Source organism: Lepidochelys kempii, chromosome 3, assembly GCF_965140285.1.
Source record: "Lepidochelys kempii isolate rLepKem1 chromosome 3, rLepKem1.hap1, whole genome shotgun sequence".
Lineage (NCBI taxonomy): Eukaryota > Metazoa > Chordata > Testudines > Cheloniidae > Lepidochelys > Lepidochelys kempii.
Window position 1 is genome coordinate 163,588,835 of NC_136382.1, and position 23,788 is coordinate 163,612,622.

Below are 23,788 nucleotides of genomic sequence, written 5' to 3' on the forward strand. Positions count from 1 at the left end.
GTGTGAAGGGGGAACCAAAGACGATGGCATCACAACCAGTTCAGCCAATCGGGCTGAGATATCCAGCTCCCAAGAGGAAGCTCTGACCAGCATGTGGACTAAAAGGATAGGCCCCTGAACATGATGTGGAGACCAGGACCTGGCCTCTGTATACTTGTGCCAAATGCAAGTGTAATCCACTCATCAGTGTGTGTTACAAGTCCCCCTCTGTGCCCAGTCTGTAGAGGATATGAATCTGCTACAGCACCACTTAGAGAGCCCTGGCTGACCTGCTGAAGCTGTAGTAACTCATGCTTTTAGGTCTGAAGGTCCACAGGCCAATTCCCAGTGTGTTTGCCAAGCTGGCAGTACCATATAACCATTATCTGCTACCCCAAAGAGAAGAAGGTGCTCCTAATCTGGGGCTAAAAGAGACTGAGGCTGGAAGAGCAATTTAGTTGCTGGCGAAGCTCCTTTGTTACCTGTCTGGGATTTTGTGCTTAGTATATAGTGTATAATTGCTGTGGTTAATTAACCACATGTGAGTCTTGTTAATTGTTCCTTTTAATTACCCTCGGATTCTGTCCATGCACTAAGTGGCTGATAAAGATATTGAAATATTTCTGTGATTGCAGTTATTGCTAGGTAAATTCCTAGCTGCTGAAAGGTTTCTCTATGCCAAGACAAAGGAGTAGGAATTTAGGAATAGTAGGAACCAGTTGCAAGTTTGATAAATACTATAACAAAGACCAAAGCAAAAACAAATACAATTTACTTGTGTCTCTGTTCATCTTACAGTGCTTTATGTTCACACGATCCATCCTGTATCCACATACTCCTTGCACACATTCAGTGCTCTTGATTTATGTGCACCTGTCTCCTCATACGTGAATTGGCTTTAGTTCAGACCAGACATCTGCAATGATTAATCTCGTACATTGCACATATAGTACTTTGGGTTTGTTAAAAAATGCTCATTTATTATATTTTGAAAACTTATTTAACTTTTCTCACCAAACTGAGGGAAGCACCATATTTTATAACATATCTGTACACAGATACACAGATTTAAGAAGATTTGGGAGCTGAGTTACAGCTCCCAAATCTTCTTAAATTGATCCAGACCACCTCTAAGATAGCAGGTTACACACTGCAAATGGAATGCATAACTTGACCGTGAACTGCTGCATATTTTGTACTTCATATTTACATTTTTCCAAATGGGTGGGGGGGGGGGGTGGCGGGAGCCATTGTCTTCCAGATAAAGACACTTTCTGCTTTTGCTGGATGAGATAAATCTGTATATCCTTGGACTCTCTGCTGAGATTGGCAACAAGTTTACACCAGGCCACCAATTCATGTCACACAGGTTCCATCAGCTGGCAATGACATCGTCAGATCAGTACCATACTGCTGGAATTTTAGTCACTAGGTGACACAGAGTTCCCTGGAGGCCATCTTGATTTGTAGAGATTCAGTCCTGTAACTACTATTTTAGCAAATGGCAATTCAGATAATTAGATCCCTAAGTGAGATTTGGAGCTGGAGTGCTGGCAGTTATCCAAGCATTAAGAACTCATGGCACTATGGCCAAAGAGTCTAGGGGCTAAATTCACTCTAGTCACTCACTTAAGTGAGTGCGTAGGCCTTGGGTGAGTGTGAACCCTCTCCACAGGGGAAAATTTCATCCTGCTAATGTAAGTGGGTTCAACTAAAGTCGATGGAGCTGTCCTTGCATACTCCAGTAGTGAATTTGGCCATAAAAACTCTCGTTATAGATCAGCCTCAGAACCAAATTCCCCAAACTTTGGTAAGGTGTGGATCCAGATTTGAACATTATAGCTCAGCTCTAGGTCCCTGACCTCAGAATTTGAAAAAATTTGGACCCTCCTCTGAACTTTCTGGCCTGCACCCACCTCCAATTAGCTGCATGAAAATAGTATATAAGAACTATCTTCTGAATCCCACAGTGTGTTTCAAAACATAAAAAGCACATAAAGTTCTATTTGCCACTTGCATGTAGTTCCCTTTCTTATGACTAAACAATCCATCCAACTCACACCTAAAAAGTTTTATTGGGCTCAGCCTATAGCATGTGCAAACATTACAGAAACCCAGTGATCACTGACCCCTTCCCCACTCCTGCCAACATTTTGGTTTGGATTAAAACAACAAAAAAGGCAATGTTAGTTTCTTGGACCACCACAATATGTTTTAAGAAGGCTTTATGCCCATGGGGCTCAGTATTAGATTCCAGCAGGTTACTTCATTAAACGAGCATATCAAATTTGATTGGGAATTCTCATCAGCTTTCTGTTCCGTTTAATTTTATTTTTATACAGATGAAGAAATTACTGTTACACCCATACCCACTGACAAGCCAACTACATTACTTCACATCTACTTTATAACCACATATAATTACATAACCTCTTGGTTTATTTTCTCCCAGAACTCATGGCTCCTCATAGAATCTATTCTGTCTGATCTAAGAGGCAGATTTTGGCCTAAAAACTGGTTTTCAAGACAGTTACATGGTTTGGAGTTTTATTCCTATATTGAATATTCTATGTTTATTAACCACATTTTGATTCAAGCACTGTAGGACGAGTGTCTCTGATCAAGTCTGGGTAAGCTGTATTAGTAAAGGGAAAAGACAAGCCCAACACACAGAAATATTCTGCACAAATAGCCTACCTTTAATTATGCATAGCTGTTTGATTACATCTCTTTATGATGGGGCAGTTCTCATTTTTCAACCCCACATCATAAAATCTTTTCTCAGGACATTCTGTTCTATTTTGTTTCTTTCTAATTATACCCACCATAATTATTTTTCTAACTAAAAATCCCCATCAACCCTCCCCCATGAAACATTCTTCACTTGTAGAAATAGAGAAACCAGGACTTCAAAGTGTTTTGACAAACAGGTGCTCTGTAAGAATGTGTAAGGATTACTTTTGGTAAGAATGTGATTGGAAAGTCCTATCATTGGCACTTTTACATCAAAAGCAGCATCTTTCAGCAGACCTTCATATAAATGGAAATTAAAGGCCTAATAATTTTACATTACTGCAGTTTTATGCTAGTGTAACACCACTGAAATTAATGAAGATCAACCAGTGTAAAACTAGACTAACCCTGGTGAACTGGGCCCTAAGATTATTTTAATGTTCATTCCAAACCTAATTGTTTAAGAAGATATTGACAGTCCTCGGGGTCCTTTTGTTGTTATTAGCAAAATATGCTAAATAACCAGGTACAAACAGATGGGTCTTTTCTTCAGCACCAAGGCATGCATAGTATTTCTTGGATAGCCTCTTAACTCCCACTGAAATCAACAGGAATTGCACTTGCTTTGCACTCCTTGCGATCAGCTTCTATGTTTGAAAACACTTTTTAATATATAGTATTAATAAATTCATCTTAAAACATTGTGGTCTAGCCCTGTGACCATCCCTCATTTGAGTTACGTTTACTCATGTGACTAAGGCTACTGATGGTCCAGGGAGTAAAAGTTGTGGTATTGGGCCCCTTGATTCTTAATTGCTCAGATGACGTGACTGTAAATTGCAGAATGGGGTGGGAAAGACTCTTCTCATAACAAACTGTGGAATCAAATTACTTGTTGAGAGAAATAGAACCATGTAACTATTTCTCTGCTATGAACAAACCACTATAAACACAGTGGTTTGCAAGTAGAGTATAACACACACACTTAGCCAACACATGACAGAACAAAGAGCAGGCAGGATTGTGACCTCTTATGAGACTGTGTGGGAAAACTGCACGAGACAAGACCTCACAGTGACTATGTAGCTCATCAATGTCAATACTGTACAATTTCAATGAGTTCTATCTCGAGGTCTGAGCTGGGCAAGAGCCTTTGTTATGTGGATCAAGAACTGGACTCAGATCACCCACTCACTTCACCTAGCACAACTGAACAGACAGAAGTCAAAATTACTTTGTCACCACCAGGTTGACCTGGTCTGGATTCAAACCCCAGATCTAGCAGCGAAAGCCCGCCACGCAATTGGTAAGAGACTGAAGGCAGTCTCTGTAGAGAGGTTCTAGACTGATTATGCGTTGTACAGATCAGGGTCTGGCACCAGCGATGAGGAGGTGTAACAGAGGTTTACAATACCACTGCCTATGTTGTAACTATGAATACAGAAGACTTTAGTCTCCATGACTGTCAATCCAGAACACCTTTTGCTGGCACTATATTCAACTGGAACAATTTTCTGTCAATCAATATGCCTGTATTTATCCTGCAATGAAAGGGAAAAAAGCACTGCATGGATTATGTAATCTTTGCACTAAAACAGAGCAAAGAAGAGATCCATCCATACAGAGAACAGTTTTTGTTAGATTCAGGCCCCAGAATACAATCTGAAGAGCAAGTATGCAAAAATTACTTCCCACATTAGGCTGAGACATACAGTACTGAACTGAGGGATTTCTTATGTCAGAAGAAGACTGCCATACGAATGCGACATAAGCATATAATTGAAATAATTTATTTACCACTAGAGCACCACAAAAACAGACATACACTGTGTTAAAATACAAGGTAATGGGTCATCAAAATACAACACAGCTGTTCTTATGTTCCTTTTTTTTTTTTTTAAACCATGCTGTCCATACAACTGTATTGCTGCTAAACACACAAAAAATGCTGTCCTAACCCAACCAGCCAAGTGCTGAGATGTGTTCCTCAGCCCCACCCCTTCCCTTTGAGTCTGATCCTGTGAGGTCCTGAGTATCTCCTGCCCAGTGCTGAGTATCCTTAATTCCTCACTATCTTCACTGCAAGCTGAGAAGATCAGCACCTCACAGAGGGGCCCCATAGTATGCGCCTCTGCGCCTCTTTATTTCCACTTACACCTCTTTCTAAGGCTTTACACTGAACTTAAATGGTGCCAGGGCCTCCCTCTCCACAGGGGTGAGTTTCACCCCAAAGGAGCTCTGTCTGCCCTTTGTAGGATCAGGCCCAATATCCTTATTCACTAACGGGAACTATATGTCTAAAAATAAACCAAAAAAGAAAAGATTTAGGAGCTGTAAAATAGAACATTTCAAATACTATCAGTGCATTTCTGAGGAAAAGATACAAAACAAAACTTCATCCAATTTGGGAGAAATGACCTAATGCAATTATAAGGCATTATTCTCAGATTTTTTAAAACATACCCATCTCCCTGGCCCAAACTTTTGCCTGCATCCAGCACATAGTGAGTGTAGTTGTACACTAATAGCATCTCAGATTCCGCTATTTCAAATCATCAAGCTTCAATACCAGGTTTTTGCCACATTTCAATTGTGAATGGCAAGTTGGGTTTTTTTAAAATTGTCCAACCCTTGTCCCCTCCTCCCCACCCATAGAATTCAGATATTGAAGCTAATAAAACAGATGAGGGCTAAATGCTGCAAACGCCAGCAGTCACGGTGCTTTCTACCTCAAAGAGTTTTGTTTATTTCCACGGGTCTCTTCGGGATAGTAAACATGGCTCCTGCAAGTGTTTGTAGGATTGGACCCTTCATTTGTTAATTTCAATTTGCTAAATAAATAATAAATAATAATAATAAGAGAAGAACCACACACACATACAAACCCTCATATACCTCCTCTGCACTGAGACAATAGGCAGGGTCAGATTATTCACAGGGCTACATTTTGATCTCGGCAATGAGCGCAGGCTCCCAGTGAAGTTAATGGGAACTGTCTGTGCAAATCAAAGGAGCAGAATCCAGACCTTGAGCCTGATTCTCCACTATATTACTTCAGTTTTACAGCAGTGTTGCTCGGCTAAAGTCAATGGAGTTACACTATCCTAAATTCAAGTTAATACAGTGGAGGATCAGGCCCCTAATGTTTTGTTTTAAAGCTTCAGGGGTAAAATCTCAACCCCATTTCAGTCAATGGCAAAACTCCCATTAACTTAAATGGAGCCAGGATCTCACCCTAGGTCCTGTTCCTGTATTGTATTTGAGGGAATGTGCCCTTTACATCCAGTTGTCATATTTCCTTGCACAGTCTTCAAGCTTTGCCATTCAGAACAATTTATAATGTAAAATCAATTGAACTGTTCCTTTTCATGTTTTTACACCTCTTGGTTCTAGGTTAGGGATCTGTTGCTATTCATTTTTTTTTAAACAACGTGTACGATGTAGATCTTTTTTTACTCTCTCTAGAGTACTCTGCAGATTGTTAGGGCCCAAAGGAGTTTCCTAGAAGACTTATGTTCCTTTTTTTTAGAAAGAGGAAAAAGAAAAGGTGTTATCTGAAGAAAAAAAAAGATTAAACAAAGACACAGAGCCCGATCCTCCAAATCCTTCCACATGCAAACACTCTCACTAGGCCTCATCTGCTGCCACAGAAGTCAGTGGCAAAACTTCTGCTGACCTCTGTGGGAGAAGGATCACTCCCATAGACTAACTGCAGGTGAAAAATCATTGCTGTGACAAAGGCCAACACAAGGCCTCTAAAGTGATTAAGTCCCACTCAAGCCTTGTTTTTAGGGCTTCAGTGATACATGTGCTTTGTCTTGGCCCTCTGCACAGTAGTGAATTTCACTGTGTGTAAGGGTTTGTAGGACTGGGCCCTAGCCTCATATCACTTAGGCTGTAAAATCTTTTCTTGAAAATCTTGCTCTTTTATCCATCCGTTTGACTGTCTTTAGCCGAGAAAACGAAACAAAACTGGGTTTAAAACGCTAAGTCGCGTTGCGATTCACTGCTACAAACGTGGATGAACTAGGATGTGGGGGAGGGGAGGAGGAGACCATTTTAATCCATCCTTTTTGTAAAACAAAAAACAAATGGAGTCAGGTAGCTTATGTCATAATGATGAACAATATACAAAGCATATGTATAGCAAATTATTATAAAACATGTATTTGTAGTGCAAGTCAAAATATAGGGACTCTACTCATACTGGCCAGCTAGAGGGAAACACATGACTGAGTGATCAAAAAGAGCCCCAAATTCAAATTCAAACTCATGAGAGTTGACAGTATTACAAAATACAAAAATATGGTGAAAATTTACACATTACACATAAAGTACTTAATTTTTTTAATAGTTTACAATAGAGATCTACAGATATGTTTCCAATTAAGCTGGCTTTTACTACCCACCTATTGTAATACTATAGGTATGGTTACATATACCAAAAGAACAAAACATCCCATAGCATAGCTATACAGCAACATATTAAGGTCTGAAGATTAGACCAGTACATGTTAAATATTTCACTGGTTTACTAAACTGACATTTTAATCATTTACAGTAAAAAAAAAAAATCTTATAGACTTGTCTTTGAGACTGAAACAGAGCGTCCTTTATTAGTAAGTTTTTCAGTATTTAAAACAAGGGTTTGAGACTTTAAAAGAAGCCTCCCTAGGCTGCTGGCATGTAAAATAAGGCATTTTTAAGGCAGATTTTCTCAATAATGTAATAACTGACTTCTGTTTTAATTGAACTAAACTAACCATTATTTTCAGGATCGTTTGAGCTTGAGTTCCCCTAAGCATTCAACATATTTCTGGCAGTTTATTTGGTCTCCACTTTGTCCACATTTGTTTCTTTTTTTCCAATGGCGAAGAAATGTTCATGTGATAGTTTTTACATACAAATAAATAATGCACTGTTAACACTAAAACTAAAAAGAATGGGTAGGATGTCTATCGCATAACAATACAGAGAGATCAAGTAAGGCATGGGACAGATACAGCAACTCCACTTAATGGGATTTTCCTGTTTTTTCCTTTCACATAGTAACACTAACACATTCTTCCAGTGTTTATTTTTTAAAAGGTGTGGTTCTTTTTGTTTTTGTTTTTGTTGTTGTTTTTGTTTTTTGTTTGCTTCTTGTCTATCTCACTAACTGAGTAGGAGAAGTGTAGGATAAAGGCCTTCAATGTTTTGTTTCAGATGCCAGTTTTAAAAAAAACAAAACACACAAACTTTCAAACAGTTCGGACTAGTACCGCTTTTCTTCTTCTTTTTAGGTTTTTTTTTTATTATTTTTGTATTTTTTAACACTGATGAACTTAGATTTTCTTTTTTCTTTCTTAATCTCTTTTTCTTTCTTCCTTGGTTATTTTTACATATTTGTTTATTGCTGTTTCAGGGATATCTTTAGCTGCATTTGCAAGATTTTACAATCATGTTGGAAAGTTGTTCAATTTTGGGTGTTTTGCCAATGTAGTACAGGATGGTGAGGGGTTCTAAATCCTGGGACACGCAGCACGGAGAGGCAGATGCTTCTGGATTTATGGTGTTATACAAACTGAGTACCTTGAAGAAGAAAGAAAAAAAACTGGGATGAAAACATTTATCACTGTGTCCACAAATCAATGCCTATCTCCATCTCTAGCATCACTTGCTCCTATAGACTTTGAGCCAAAGTCCAGTGAAGTCAGTGGAAAGGCTCCCATTGACTTCTATACTCTTTGGATTAGGCCTATAGCCCTGGTCACACTTTACACTTTAACAATACATCTCATCCCATTTGTCTTCCTTGCCAAATACAACTTCATGCCTTCTACATCACTCACCCTGTGCCTATCATCAACAGATGCCAGTATACAGCAAGACAGCCTTTCCTGCTACAACAGACTTCTAAAAACCTGTTCCATAGCACTTTCCATCTAGAAATATCATTCCAAACTCTGTTCAGTTTTGTACTGTGTTGTGCCAGCTTGTAAACCATCAGGGGTATGTATGGCTTCTGGCACAGATAATTCACTGTACAACACTGTGTGTGACTGCAGGCTTCACAAATAACACATTTGGTGCTGATGTTCAGCATTCTTTTGCTTTGAGGCTCTCTTATACCCTTGAGGTGCTGTCCCGTTTATTTAGATTGTTAGCTTTTTGGGACAGAGGCCTTGTCCTCTTACTTGGCTGCAAAACACTAGGCAAAAAAATGATATAAGTAAATCATAATGTGTGTGCAAAACTTCCATTAATGGTAAATAAGCTTAGTCAGAGTTGAACGGAAAGGTTTTTTATCTGCCAAGAACTGAGCTGAGTTCACGCTCTACAATGTTTTAAAGTGACAGTGATACACAGTAATCAATTGCTGGAGGAGAAAGGCACAACACTAAACTTAGGTCTTGGCAGGTGAGTAAGAGAGGAAATTCTTTTAAAACTATTTTATTTGCACATACATTGACCTGATTTGTGCACAGATATGGGGGCTCGAGGGCACAATGGACTTATGGGTATTTTTCTAAGGCGACTACCTTGGAAATTCAGCCCTTTAAATCCAGATGTATTAGATGTACATTACATTCTGTTAACGGGGTAGGCACTGAAAGAGCCATATTTATGCTTTCAGATTTTAGTTGACTGTTAACTGATGTTGGTTTTGCAAGTGCATCAAAGGGAAAAGTGAACCCTTCATTGAGTTAGGCATCGCTTGGTTTTTCTCCCATGCTGCTATGTCCATTATTGCTGCTATGGATTAACTGTGACTTTGATCGCAAAACTCTTGCCTGGAACCAACTACGGCCAAGTTAGCCGCTTTCATGCCATAGGAGATGCACATGCAGAATGGTTTTCTCTAAGGGAAGTATGTAGGTTACCCACTCATGATACACAGGTATTTCCGAGGATGCCATTAATGTGTTAGTTAAACACTAAGTGACCTTTCCCCAGAGCTTCAGCACAGGGTTCGCAGCTGAGACAGAAGTCCCGTTCAGTGCAGCAACACTAACTACTTTATTAAGCAACCTCTGCCTTGTTGGGTACCTGTCCAAACCACATATTTGTGACCATGACAGTTATTCTTCCTTAAAAAACAAGTGCTGCTCCAAACTTTGCATACTACTGCTGTGTATCAGAGGGAATTTAGACTTCTCTCTTGCATCTGAGCCTGCTGACCCCACTGGACTACACTGATGCAGCCAGCCAGCCACGTATATGCAGTGAATTGTTTATATGCAGTGCATTGTTTATATTCAATATCAACACAGGCCTGGACTATAAGATTTTCTCATACTAGAGAAAACAAGATTACTGTTCAGTGTACTGAAATCCAATTGCTTGCTAATGCTAATCTCATATTTTAAAGAAGGCTTGAGGAATGGGAGCCATCATTCTTGGTTTGAATCCAGCTGCAGATTCCATGGCACAATGCTGAAGAGTCACTCATCTGGAGACAAGTTTAACTTTTCACATTTACTGAATCTTAACAGTAGACCAAAAGCTAGGGAATAAATCACATCTATTCAGTTTTTAGGAAACTTGTGAAAGGTGGCAGATCAACAGTGGTAACCAAATCCCTCCAGTTATCCAAACAATAGCTAAGGTCCAACCAGTGGCAGCGAACGCTTCCCCATGCGGATACCATGCTTTTGCAACTTTGTAGGTGGAAGAAAGGGAATCCTTAGTGGGAGCTCCATTTTCTCAGGTAGTCTAGCAAAACTAGAACATGTTAACCTCCAGAGACAGCAAGGCAAGGCCCAACTTCTCAGCTGGGCCAGTGGTGAAACTCAGGCACTCTCTCCTTGATGTTTATAACATGTGTGATGTATCCGTATGTCACAGTGATGGGCTCATTATTAAGATGAAATTCACTCCTTTTGCAGAGGGCCAGCAAAAGGTCACATAAGTCCCACTTAATCTCTAAATGGAGGCCTTGTACTGGTCCCCTCTACAGGGCTGAAATTCACCCTAAGAAAATCATTAAAATAATACATGTTTTGCACTATGAAAGCTTTTGGCATTTGGGGGCAAGGATGATATAATTCAACCCAAGATTTTTACATAGATGTTCTAATACAAGTCACATGAATCAAAGTTCTCAAAAGCTAGGACTTACTCTGCTGTGCTGAGTATCTGAGCTCCATAAATATGGACAGGCTCCTGCACAAAAATTAGCATGATACCCTTTAGGTTCATGAATCCATTTCCAGCCAAGATCCCTCTTGAAGTCAATATAAAGTTGACGCAGGCAACAATTATCCTGCACATTTCTGGAAATAAAAATACAGACAAATGCATTGGTCAGAACCACAATGTGTGTGTGTGGGGGGGGGTGAATCCATTTAATTGCTTTCTGCATAATGCTTTACAGGTGAGCTCAACCCTGACTCTCATACTAATTCACACTGTAAGATTCCATACAGTGCCCAAGCAATGATTTCAATTCCAAGTACTAAGGACCAAATCTGCGGTCTCACTGAAGTTAGACCCATAGATGCCTCACTCCTGATGTTAAGATACAGTTTGACAGGTTATCCCATGTACAGGGGAAGCACTAATCAGTCACTAGTCTACCAATGTTGAAGCAGAGGCATATATTTGAAAAACTAATCTATAGTTGTCTCCTGTGTGGAAACAACAGTGCCTGGGAGACTTAAGATTTTGTGGCTCTGCAATGGGGAAACATGCAGGGCGACTGACCAACCCCTATGGAATTATGTGACTCAGCTGTAATTCTTTAAACCATGGCATACTGGCAGAAGCTACACTCCTGGGATTCAAGAAGAAAAAGAAACAATTACTTAGAAACCAATAGTAGCTCAGAGTATACTGGAATGCAATGCGTAGCCACAATTATTTTTGCTCACATATACAACTGTTTGCCAGATTTAAGTTAGGAAGGACTGTTTCCCCCAGCTCGTACAGGTACAGACTCTGCCAGGGTGAACTTCCTCTGAGGAGGTCAGCGTCCTCATATGAACTATTTCCCGTGATTACATGACTGGTGTGGTTGGGGACTAGTACTGGTGGATCTTGATTTCCTGTTTTCTAAAGGTCATGAGCACTCTCAAGTCTCATTAACTTCTATGGGAATTGCAGGTGATCATCTCCTGTTAGGTTCAGATCCCATATGAACATGTCGGTTTTACTACAGACTGACCTAACTTGTCTGAGAGTTCTATGTTAACACTCAATAAAAAGAAATTTATCAGATCATGTTAGAAACAACCCAAGTTACACCTTTAGGCATGTAGGAGTAAATATAAGTAAACTGACTTTATACATATACTTACCTAAAACAATAGGCAGCATCTAAAGCACGCTTCTTCCGCCGACTGGGCTGTTGCGACTCAAGTCTGTAGGAGGGTAATAACATTAGCAGAAGATGTGGGGTCTTCCCACTGTATTTTTTCCTACTGGACCTGAAAGCTTTCCCATCACCACTGGAATATATGTAGGAGTCATCAATACCTTCAAAAAATACATTTTGGTGATAAACATTGTGTTGCTTTTTCTTCACAAATTATATAAACCATCTCTTTAAAAAAAATCTGTCTCTTAGAAAACCGGTGGTGAGGACATCAGCTAGGTGTGTCATGGGGGCAGGGAATCACAACCTGAGATCTCTGCATTAAGGTATATATAGCATCATATACCCTCATGTTTGACATATTGGCCTTCCCCCAATTTTAGTCTATCTAAATGGCTTTTTGAAGGCAATTAATAGATCTATCAAAATTAATGATGAAATAGACTGATTGGATCACCTATCCATGTGGGAAAGTCCAGTTTCTAGTCTACTAGTCTATGCTAGTTTTAAATGACCCGCATTTGCCACTTTGTGTGAGAGACCAATCCAATGGAATCTCACTTTTTTCAGATTTATAGCTTTTAAGGCCAGAAAGCATCATTAGATCATCTCTTGACATTTCACCTATACTTTTCTTTGCTTAATTTCATTTCATTATTCCTATTTTACCCCATTATGCCATCTGAGCAATTCCTCTTCCTTCTTCATATCTACATCTTTCAAATGCTTGTACACTGTTCTCCAATCTTCCATATTACTAACCAGTACATATTATTTTGTCCTGCTAATCTTTCTTCATAAATCAATCCTTCCAGCCCCTTAATCTGGTACATACATGGCAGTGGGGACTTTAAAATAATTTTACTGGAACTAGAGATCACTGATATTGGGATTAATTAAATTTTTTGGAAGCCATTGACAATGATCTTAGATCACTACTAGTCTTATTCAGTAGGACAAAGGACTTCAACAGATACAACATTGTAGGTCATGTATACAAATTTGGCACATACTGTATAGTTCTTCCCCAAATGATCTATGCTACAGTTAAGAGTTAATGCATATTGAAATGTTACAGCAGAGATATAACCAAGTGAAAACACCCAGGTGCAACTGGAGCCATTAGCATCCCCCAAAGATTTGGGAGTCCATTTGCAGGTACTCACTAACAGCGGGGCCTGATATGATTTTACATCAGCCGCAAAACAATTACCCTTCCAAAAATGGTATCTTGTGATCGGCCAAACAGTGTCTGGCACCAGGACATTCTTCGTGTTATGTGAATGGCTCTTCTGCCCTCCAAATTCAAAATGACATTACTCATTTGTTTGGGGAAATGGAAAGCAAAACACCTGACTACTGCCTTGTCTATACTAGAGAAATTTACCATGTTAAGAACTGCTTAGTCCCTCTTGCACACTTGTAAAACACATCCTGTTCACAGACAAAAGTGCTGCAAACAGTTTGCATGTGCTCTAAACACTGTCTGGATTAGACCTGCCTACACCAGTGCTAATCGATGGTTTAGTCTGCACTATTGTGGCTCTGCACCATTTTAGTGCCAGCGTGGACAGCAATAAAATAGTTCAGACTGAAATATTGTGTCGGCTCAGTTATGTGCACCAGTGCACTGGTGACTTCAAAATCTCCCAGAATCCACTGTTTTGGGAGCTGTGCCTTGAATTGTGAGATAGATACTGATAGGGCATTGAAGCTAAACTGGTTTGGAACAGGCTAGCGTGGATGCACTGAACCATTTGTGCTTATGGCAGTGCAATCTCCTTGATTCAGTTGTGGAACAGTTACATTTTATAGTGTTGACATGGCTTTACCCATGTGTCCTCAATCATCCCATTCACTCCCACCCCCCAACAAAGAGTCACAGCTCTCTAGTTCATCATCCTCAGGCCCCCAAATCAGTTGTATTTTATATTTTAAAGAGACCATATAAAGTTTGTTATTTCTATCTTTTAATCAGCAAACATCACTGCCCTTCGTACACCCCTACCTCCCCCCCCACCCCGTTTTTTGTTGTTGTTTTGTTACCTGCAAATCTTGCTTCTAGCTCTTCACTTTTATTTGGGATAATATAATTATTTGAAGGCACGAAGGTGCAGCATGGACAATGTAAACTTATCTTAAATCCAAAGTTCCTCTCTGCAAAACATGAAAGTGGGGGGATCATTTTTACATTTGCAGTGACCCTGAAATAATTCAGGTTATGGAGGAGGAGTTGGGGTGGGAAGGCAAGAGAGAAGAGCACTACTCATCACCTTTGTGATGGAGCCATTCGTGTACAGCTTCAGTGACATCAAAAGACAGCCATTCCCCTTCAGCTCTTGTTTTAACTACCTTGCTATCAATGTAGCGCTGTCCTGGTGAAGGTAGTTCTTTGGATTTAACAACCTGAAAGAAACAGTGAACAAGTCAAGACTGTCTGTAGATTACAGTTTTTCAGACTTATCAAAATGGACACTCTATAAGAGCTTCTAATAACAGAGTGGTATGCTAATAAATAATGTTACAGAAATCTACACATACACACGGTAGATAGACATTCAGGCATTTTGACACAAAAATGCATACTAAGCCGTGATGCAGGATAAGGCTCGATCAATGGGAGACTTGCTGTTGACTTCAGAGAGCACAAGATCAGGGATTAAGTCATCTGCATATTGTGGTAAAAGTGACATGAAAGATACTGGCAAATTAAGTCTTTTCCATCTATTATTCTGTTCCAGAACCAGTAGTGCATATAGTCCACCGCCAGTTACTCTATAGTTCTGTGCAGTCATAGGGACACTGGAGTTGCCAAGTTGCAGTTCATAACTCTCCCTAGTGCAATATATCTTACCTCTAATATACCTGATGCTTCAAAAAGGGGTGAGGAATCCCCATATTTGCACCTAGACTTACAAAGTATTTTCCTGGGTAGACATAGAGTAACCACTTAAGTAATCAGCTTATATCCTGAAACAAAAGCACTGTCTTCCATGTAGTTCTCCAAGGGAAATCTGGAGAAATGACAGCAACAAAATGCTGCCCTGCACTACAATGCTGCAGAAGTGGTGGAGCAATGGGAATAAACTCCAACATTCAAGTTCGTGAGGCTAGTCCAACATTAGCCATAATATATATGTTGGGTAAATTAACACATGCACACCACAGGCTAAAAGAAAGCCTGTTTGTGCTTTGTACATTGATGATACTGTTATATTGTTTAAGAACAGTTCATCTGAACATAAGTATTACCTTGTTAGAGCTACTAATGTCTAATACTACTCTGACTCAGGGTTACTGGCCACATGAATGCTCATTGTATTACAGACAACTGCAAGAAGATGTAGCTTACGCAGTTGTTTGTAGAGGATACAGCAAAATAAAGCAGTGTAAATCCTAGTTGAATATAGCCTTTTATTCTATTTATTTTGTATTGTTTAGGATGCTTTTTTTAACCCAAATTTTCATTCCAACTTAGTTTGTATTTTATGCCAACAGGTTTATCACAACCTAGTACTGAGCACACACTTCATTAGCAAAACCCTATTTCTACCTCTATAAGATACTGCAGCACCTTTCCAGATTCTCAAGTGCAACAAATTCTTCCCCTTATTTCCAAACAACTAAGCAATCACCGCACTGCATGCAATCACAGATTCCTTCCATATCTAGGAAGAAAAACTTGGACTTATGGCGTCTGTGAACTGCCCAGTTCCCCGCCATTACTACACTGATGCTTTTCTTTTTTTTTTATTCAGGAAGCTGGAACGTCATGCCATGTTAAGTACATTTTAATCAAGACCTAATGATAACATCAGTTTGCACCCATTGGTATGCCAGTTCATGGTTTTTTTCCCCACAGTCTGAATCCATCTCTAAAATGAATGATAGACAGACATGTTCATTTTTCCATCCTGTGTTCTCAACCCAAGTCAGCATTTTGTTGGTACATAATCAGCAAATGAGATGGTAAAATTCACCTGAAAATATCATGGACAACAGGAACGAAAATAGGCCATGTGATTGAAATAGGTTTTTCATCATGAAACAAAGGGAATTAGTCTAGTCTCAGATACTGCCCCAGATGCAGTATTTCTCCACTGACTTCGTTGGAGCCTCTGCATGCCACGGATCAGAGAATTGTATTTGGATCTCTCCTCTCAGAAAGCAGCCCTGGATTTGTCTCTTGACAAGAACAACAGAATGGTAAGTTCTTACTCCAAGGAAGGAGCCTTTCTTCCTCCCACAGACTCCTACTGCAGGACTGGGAGAGAAGGGGTACACAAGATGCTATTGGTCCAATCCTACAAGCTGCTGAGTCCCTCCCAGAAATGGGTGAACTCCTTCAGTGGGCACTGCGGGCATTCGGCACCTTTCAGAACTGGAGCCAATTTTTTCACAATGCATTCTTCAAACTAAGTGTTCACAAAACTCTACAGCAAGCGAATGAAGGCAGCAAAAAGGTTCCCATTCCTCACCTGTGCCTGAGGGGGCTGAGGGAATCAGTATTTACAGCTGCGAAAATCCAATGGCAGCACAGATATAACTTTGGGTTCCCTTGGAATTATATTGGGTCACTTCAAGTGTTCCTAAGAAGACAACACAGCGGCCATGCTGCATGGATGGATGGATGGACGCATGCTTCTCAGGAGAGAGCTGAAGAGGACCCAGCACTTCTGCTCATCTCCGCCCTTCTGTGCAGTCACACCTCACAGCAGGTTTGACTCTTCATATCATGATATGTCTCTAAAGTGCAAAACGTGCAAAAAGCCATTTGCTAATGCAAGTAGATTTGATATGGTTGGCCTGAGACAAGTTAAGAATCTTCAGGTGGGCCCTGAGAGAGTAGAGGGGACTGGCCAAGGGAGGGAACCAGTCCCCAAAGAGCATGTCTTCCTACCCCCTTTCTTCCCCTCTCCCCCATGACAGCCTGCTGGCAAGTGGAACACTATCTGTATTCACCAGGCATGAGAGACAGAGCGTATTTCACTCACCCTGCACATACGGTAGTGCATTGAAAGCCAGTCTTGCTATCAGAACTGAAAGTATTATGAGAAATGTGTAGAAACAGTAGAATGGGAATAATTCAGTGTGAAGGTTACGTGATCATCATTACATTATTGGATCGGGAGACTTATCTCCTCCTTCCATTCACAGCATCTGCAGGAAGAGCAGAAAGCTATGGCACCTCAGGCCGGGTTATTAATTCGCAAGCTAAGCAGTGCTCAGCTAACCTATGTTATCAGTATTGCTAGTTAAGCAGTCAGACTTGAGCAGTACTTGGATGGGAGGCCTCCAAGCACTATGGGTGCTGCTTTAAGTGATATTGGTGAATCAGCAGGAGTGTTTCTGTCTTCCCTCTAGGTTGAATCAGCACCCCCATATGGTGTTAGGAAGATACATAAAATCAGTGCCCTGACTGCTGCTGATCAAGAAAGACCCCATGACATTTTTCCCCCAGGGGTAAGGGCACACTAGCCCCACTGTGCCAGCCAAATACCAGTATGGATCGTTACAATCTACTGACCAAAATTCCTCCTGCACTTTCAGTCAGATAAAGTATTCTTCACTTCCTTTCCTACACTGCAGCATAGTATTGTTGTGCACTGTGAAGCAGCCACCCAGTAGGAGACAAAGTGACTCCTCTTTCTAGATAGTGCTTGGGAATCCTTACAGGAAAAAGGTGTTCTATAAATGAACAGAGATTATAACACTCCACATCCTCTCTCCTATCTTACCCTGTTGTCCTTCTCTCATACTTTTTGCTGTGCACTTTATTTCTGGTCATACCCCACAATGGCAACAACCTTTCCACTTCCCATACACTAGGACCTGCCATCTCTATCACATACTCTTTAAAGCCCATTCCTTTTGGGAAGCTTTTCTTTTTATGCCGCTCTCCCCTCTGACAATGTTTCAGCACCTTCTCTGACCTGAAATATTGTCTTGTGACTTTCATGTGCATGAGTTAGATCAGGGGTGGGCAAACTTTTGGGCCTGAGGGCCACATCTGGGTGGGGAAATTGCTTGCAGGGCTCGGGAAGGGGGTTGGGGTGCAGGGGCAGAGTGCGGGAGGGGGTGTGGTGTGCAGGAAGGGGCTCAGGGCAAGGGGTTGGGGCAGAGGAGGGCATGAGGGGGCTCACAGAAGGGGGTTAGGGTGCAGGAGGGGTGTGGAGTGCAGGACGGGGCTCAGGTCAGGGGTGCAGGCTAGGTGTGGGGTGCAGGAGGGGGCTCGGGCAGGGGGTTGGGGTGCGGAGGAGTGCGGGATGCGGCAAGGGGCTCAGGGCAAGGAGTTGGGGGGTGGGGGTGCAGGAGGGGTTCAGGCTCTGGCCTGGCACCGCTTACCTAGAGTGGCTCCGGGGCGGCAGCAGCAAGCACCGGGGCCAGGACAGGATCCCTGCCTGCCTGCCTTGGCCCCGCCACTCCGGGAAGCAGCTGGCACAACATCCCTGCGCGGCCCCGGGGGGGTGGGGGGGAGTGCAAAGGGCTCCACATGTTCCCCTCGCCTGTGGGTACCTCCCCCAAAGCGCCCATTGGCCACGGTAACCCGTTCCTGGCCAATGGGAGCTTTGGGAGACGTACCCACAGGCAAGAGCAGTATGCGGAGCTCTCTGCTGCCCCACCCCCAGGGGCTGCAGGGACGTGGCCTATTCCCAGAGTGGCGCGGCGAGGGGTCCAAAGCCCCGAGGGGCCGGATCTGGCCCACGGGCTGTAGTTTACCCACCCCTGAGTTAGACTATGGAGTCTTTGGGGCAGGGACCCTGCCTGTTTAAATTATCTGCAAAGCACCATGTACTTCCACATACGAATGGAGGATAGAAGAAAATAGTGGAGTAAGAAAGGAAAGACATCAATGACTCTGGAGGTGCGGAGAGGGGCACTAAGGTAAAATCCCCACTGGATAAATCAATCACTTCACATGTCCCTCTAGAATCTCCTCTAATCCCTCCCTTTGACCAGCTACAAAGAGTCTGATCTTCATTTGGATCCCAACCTGGCTTTTTGTGCAATATCACCTGCGTGTGAAGGTGACAGATTCAACCACGTGCAGGCTTAGGGGGCAGAATTTACATGTACCAAACCCCATCGCGCACATGTACCGGCGATATATGCACACAGGGGTCAGCGCCAATGTTCAAAAGCATCCATGCACCGGTCTGTGTACACACGGCTTTAGCGGTGTATGAGCGAAGCCGCCTTTGAAAATCAGGCCCCAGCTAGGCAAAAGGTGAGTGAAAGTTGTGTGAAATACCTGCAGCTTATAAAGATAAATGTGTGAATGATCTTGTGTGTGTTTAAAGTGCTTTTGTGGTCTAGCTTCCACGTGGGCTCGCACAATCATAATTTTAAAAAGGGTTACTGCACAGTAATACAGCATGCAAGTGCATATGGTCACGTGATGAAAAGATTACCCAGGTAAGAGGACTGTATCCAGTAAAGTTCTGGATAATTACACATAGTATCACTTTTATTTGGCAGTAATGCTTTGACGTCTGAGAGCAATTTCTTGTTTTTTCCCTGCTCTCCTATTGCGTACGGTACCCCTCTGTAAAGGCAATGGCTGGGAGAAATGTCTTCGTTAATCTCGCCAAGATCCCCATTACTGTTGTATCCGAGCGCCTTGTAATCTGTAATGTATTTATCCTTAAGGGATGGGATTATTCTAGACCAGAGGTTCCCAGACTTGGGCCATTCCTTCACGGGCTCGTTTTCTATGGCACTGCTAAAAAAAATGGCACTGCTAAATATTCTGGACCAAGTTTCTTTTTACAGACTCATAAATTGAAGGCACCTTAACAAAACTCCCAGGTGTCTCTTGCCCTGTTGCCTATGCTTTATATCAGGTATGATCATGTACTATCATGTACCCTGTGAAAGAAACACACACACTGTAGTTCATTTGGAGAAGCTAATGAAGCAGTGTAGACAGAAACATGCGTAAGACCTCGTCTACCTGCAAATGTTTAATGAACCCTAACTCACACTGATGAGCACTCGCAGGACTAGTCACAGGGATTTCAAAGGGGCTACTCACAGGAATAAATCCTCATGGATGCAAAAAAGGGTTCCACAGTCTCATAAACTCATAGCTATTAAGATCAGAAGGGACCATTATGATCATCTAGTCTGACCTCCTGCACAGTGCAGGCCACAGAATCTCACCCACCCACTCCTGTAACAAACCTCTAACCTATATCTGAGCTGTTGAAGTCCTCCAATCGTGGTTTAAAGACTTCAAGGTGCACAGAATCCTCCAGCAAGTGACCCGTGCCCCATGCTACAGAGGAAGGCGAAAAACCCCCAGGGCCTCTTCCAATCTTCCCTGGAGGAAAATTCCTTCCCGATTCCAAATATGGCGATCAGCTGAACCCTGAGCATGTGGGCAAGATTCACCAGCCAGATACCCAGGAAAGAATTCTCTGTAGTAACTCAGATCCCACCCCATCTAACATCCCATCACAGGCCAGTGGGCCTATTTACCATGAATAGTTAAAGATCAATTAATTGCCAAAATCATGTTATCTCATCATACCATCTCCTCCTTTGCAGATTACAGTAGGGCATCTTTGCAGAATACACCCAAGGCACTGTAAACAAATGGGGCATTCACAATTATGCTGCTTATTGCCTACAAGACCCCAAAGTATTATATCTTATGCTGAAATTTTATAGTGGTGGTAGCATAAGGACCAAAAACCCCTCTCTCTGCCATTCCCCATTCTGTTCTTGCTCTCACCAAACATGCTGCTCTTTACTAATTCTATAAAGGGACTCACTATAAAGTTTGAACAGTTATGAATTAACCCTGAAGCTCAAAGGGGTGCATTCACTGCTTAGCAAGGAGGGACATATGTAGGCATCTCCCCATCCATTGTGAAGACAGTAGGCTTTTCTGAGACTGGAATTACGAAGAGTAGGGTCACTATATTCAATGATGAAGAGGGTTCAAATTTCATCACAGGTAGATGTTAGAGGAAACTACAAATGCATTTCTAGTACAGGATGTAGTCTCAGTTGCTGTTGCCACTCGTTCCGCTTTGTTTTTAATAGACACTACAGTGCCTTAGCTTTTAAAAAGACATTTAAAAAAAAAAACTAGGAGAACAAGACAATTAGCTGAAATCATTAAAATCTTGGAAGATAAACCTGCTTAGTGCATGTATGAGTCTACTCACTCCCAAGAAAGTACTGCATTTTTTCAGTCAATAACTAGGCAAAACATATCAGCTGCCAGTGTAAAAACTGAAGACAAGGATTGTCTTATTCTGTGTTTTGTAAAGCACTGTGTACATTTACACTGCTATTTATACAATAATAAATAATAATGGAGAGTTTCTGAAACTAGTAGAAACACAGCTCTTTTTTCAAGATAGACCAGATCTTAAGATGGGGTAAAGCAGTGTGGCTCTGTTTCACTTCAGTGGAGTTATGCTGATTTCCACCAGCTGAGGATCTGAATGTCTAACTTTTTAAACAGTGCAAATACAGAAATGCTGTTTTAATCTTTTCATTGGCCTTTTCACACAACAAGTGGCGAAAACAGGGGATGAATGAATAACTTCTAAAACAATAACAAAATAATAAAACAGCATATTCCCTTCCCCACACACAGACAAAAGTAAGAATCCCACAGAGAGACAGATGGAACCTCTCTTCAAATAACTAGAAACTCTCTTCAAATAATTAGAAATTCTCTTCAAATAACTAGAACTCCAAAGCAACTTTCTTAGAGTAAATATAGTTCAGCTGCAAACTAGAACCTGATCCTGCAAACACTCACTCACCTGAATAACTGTACATACATAGATAACCCTATTAAATTCAGTTGGACTATTCAACTGCATAGTTATCCAGAGGCATAAGGGCTTCCAGAATCTGGTCTATAGTGTAATCCAGGTATGGTGGCTTGGCCAACAGCTGCTGGTACTCAGCTACTACATTAAAAAAATGAAAGAACAGAAAAAACTATAAACAAGTGTTCCAGGAACCTTGTAATTTATTACTAGGTAATTTTGGCTAATCCATCACCTCCTTAAAAAAAACAAACAAAAAACCCAACTGCGGTTTAGCAATGACTATATGCAAATGCAGACTGATACTGTGCTTTTGTACATCAATTAAAGCCTAGAAAACTCTGGTCACACATCAAAGGCCAAGCTTTAACAATAATGAGGGTATTTTATACCTGGGGCTGGGTATTACAGTCACTAAGTATTAGGAAAAATTTTGGGGAATTTACTCTTCCTTTAAAAAAATTGCTGAACAATTTTCAAAACACAAAAATCAAATGGCAACCTTAAAATAACTATCTTGTCTGCTATGTTAACACCTTAAATAGGGTTGCAACTATAATCAATTAAGATGGGTTTTAGCTCTTTTTTGAACTAGCAATGAGGGTATTCTCTTGAAAAAACCTGTCAATAATCTGTTTCCCCTCTCCTGATCTCCTCCTTCCAAATACTGTTGGCTCACTTATAAATTCCATCCTTTCATCCTCTCCTCTGCTGCTTCAGACATCTCAGACTGTTTTGTATGACAGCATCTCGGCAGACTCACTAATTCTTCCCTTACTCATCAGTCAATATCCTTTACTATATGGTCTTTTGTCAATAATGTAAATAACCTTCTTTCAAATATTTATCCCTTGTACTGTACAGCCCTAAACAATGACAAATTATGTACTGATATTGGTCAACAGAGGAGCATGAGAGATCAGATCACTGTGCATAATACCATGGCTGTAAATAGTCACTCAGGATAACTGCTTTTACAGTTTACACTGTGTCCCCAGGTAAGATGCCAACAGTCACCAGATGCTATCTCATCCTGTACAATATACGTGAAAAGGTTTCCAAGTTCTGACATATGCAGCTTTTGGTTCCTCTGAAGTGTGTGCCACTTGCTCTAGTGAGTAAGAGACTCATTCCCTGTCAGATCCCAGATTTCACTGATATTCTCAGACAGTCCTCTTTGACTTCACCCAGCTCTTTCTAAGGAGTAAGGTTGAGAAAACAACCTCCACGTTAGTCCTCAATTTCTCCTCACTCTACTGCCGAATTCAGGAACTGGGATCAAAATCTTGCACTCTAGCAAGAAAAATTTATATGTTTATTGCAAACCACTTTCATCTCTGATTGCTCTTCTCCTCTTCTTTAATGATTCTGTGTGAAAGTTCATGTGGTCAATTAGCTGTGAAAAGCTTTTGCAGCACATTTCACAAGATCCCCCCACTATCTGATAAAACTGATCGAAATGTATTTGCTTGTTTAGTGGTTCTCACCATCGGCACAAGAAATCAACCATTTATTTTCTATAAGATTTGCTGCATCAATTTTCAAGATTTTTCTGGAACAGGTTTTGCAAAATATTCAGAATCAGCATCTGCTCTCTGATCCATACAACCCTATGCAATATTATAGGCCTACAGGGGTCTATGGCCCTGATCCAAAACCTCACTTGAAGTCTACGAGGGTCTTTCCACTGACTTAGTGGGTGCTGGACAGGCTCTAACTGAGGGCAGAATCTGGTCCTTAGAAACTAACACACGAGGTGCAGAGTTCTTGCCAAAATCCAAAAGTACAAAGTACTTGCCAAAATGTTTTTTAAATCTATAGCGCTCTGATACATTTGCTTGGAACTTGCCAGACACGTTCTTCATGCAAGCTTCCAATAAAGAGAACATATTGCACACAGACCCAAATCCTGTTTATATCTACAGGCAATGCAGCTGCACTGAGCACAATAACTACCTAGCTACATCGGCCTGCTAGCTGCTTTGAA

The 23,788-nt window shown here is 41.2% G+C and overlaps 1 protein-coding gene across 1 annotated transcript in view; it reads right to left on the reverse strand.

Moving 5' to 3' along the window:
* Positions 1-4,480: 4,480 nt before the first annotated feature.
* Positions 4,481-23,788, reverse strand: part of TGFB2 (transforming growth factor beta 2) — a 74,290-nt gene continuing 54,982 nt past the window's right edge. The window contains exons 3-7 of the mRNA XM_073338869.2: positions 14,281-14,413; positions 14,054-14,164; positions 11,991-12,168; positions 10,814-10,967; positions 4,481-8,283 (exon numbers count right to left, since the gene is read on the reverse strand). Coding sequence (XP_073194970.1) covers positions 8,125-8,283; positions 10,814-10,967; positions 11,991-12,168; positions 14,054-14,164; positions 14,281-14,413 — 735 coding nt within the window. The 3' untranslated portion in view covers positions 4,481-8,124. The remainder of the gene's footprint in view (positions 8,284-10,813; positions 10,968-11,990; positions 12,169-14,053; positions 14,165-14,280; positions 14,414-23,788) is intronic.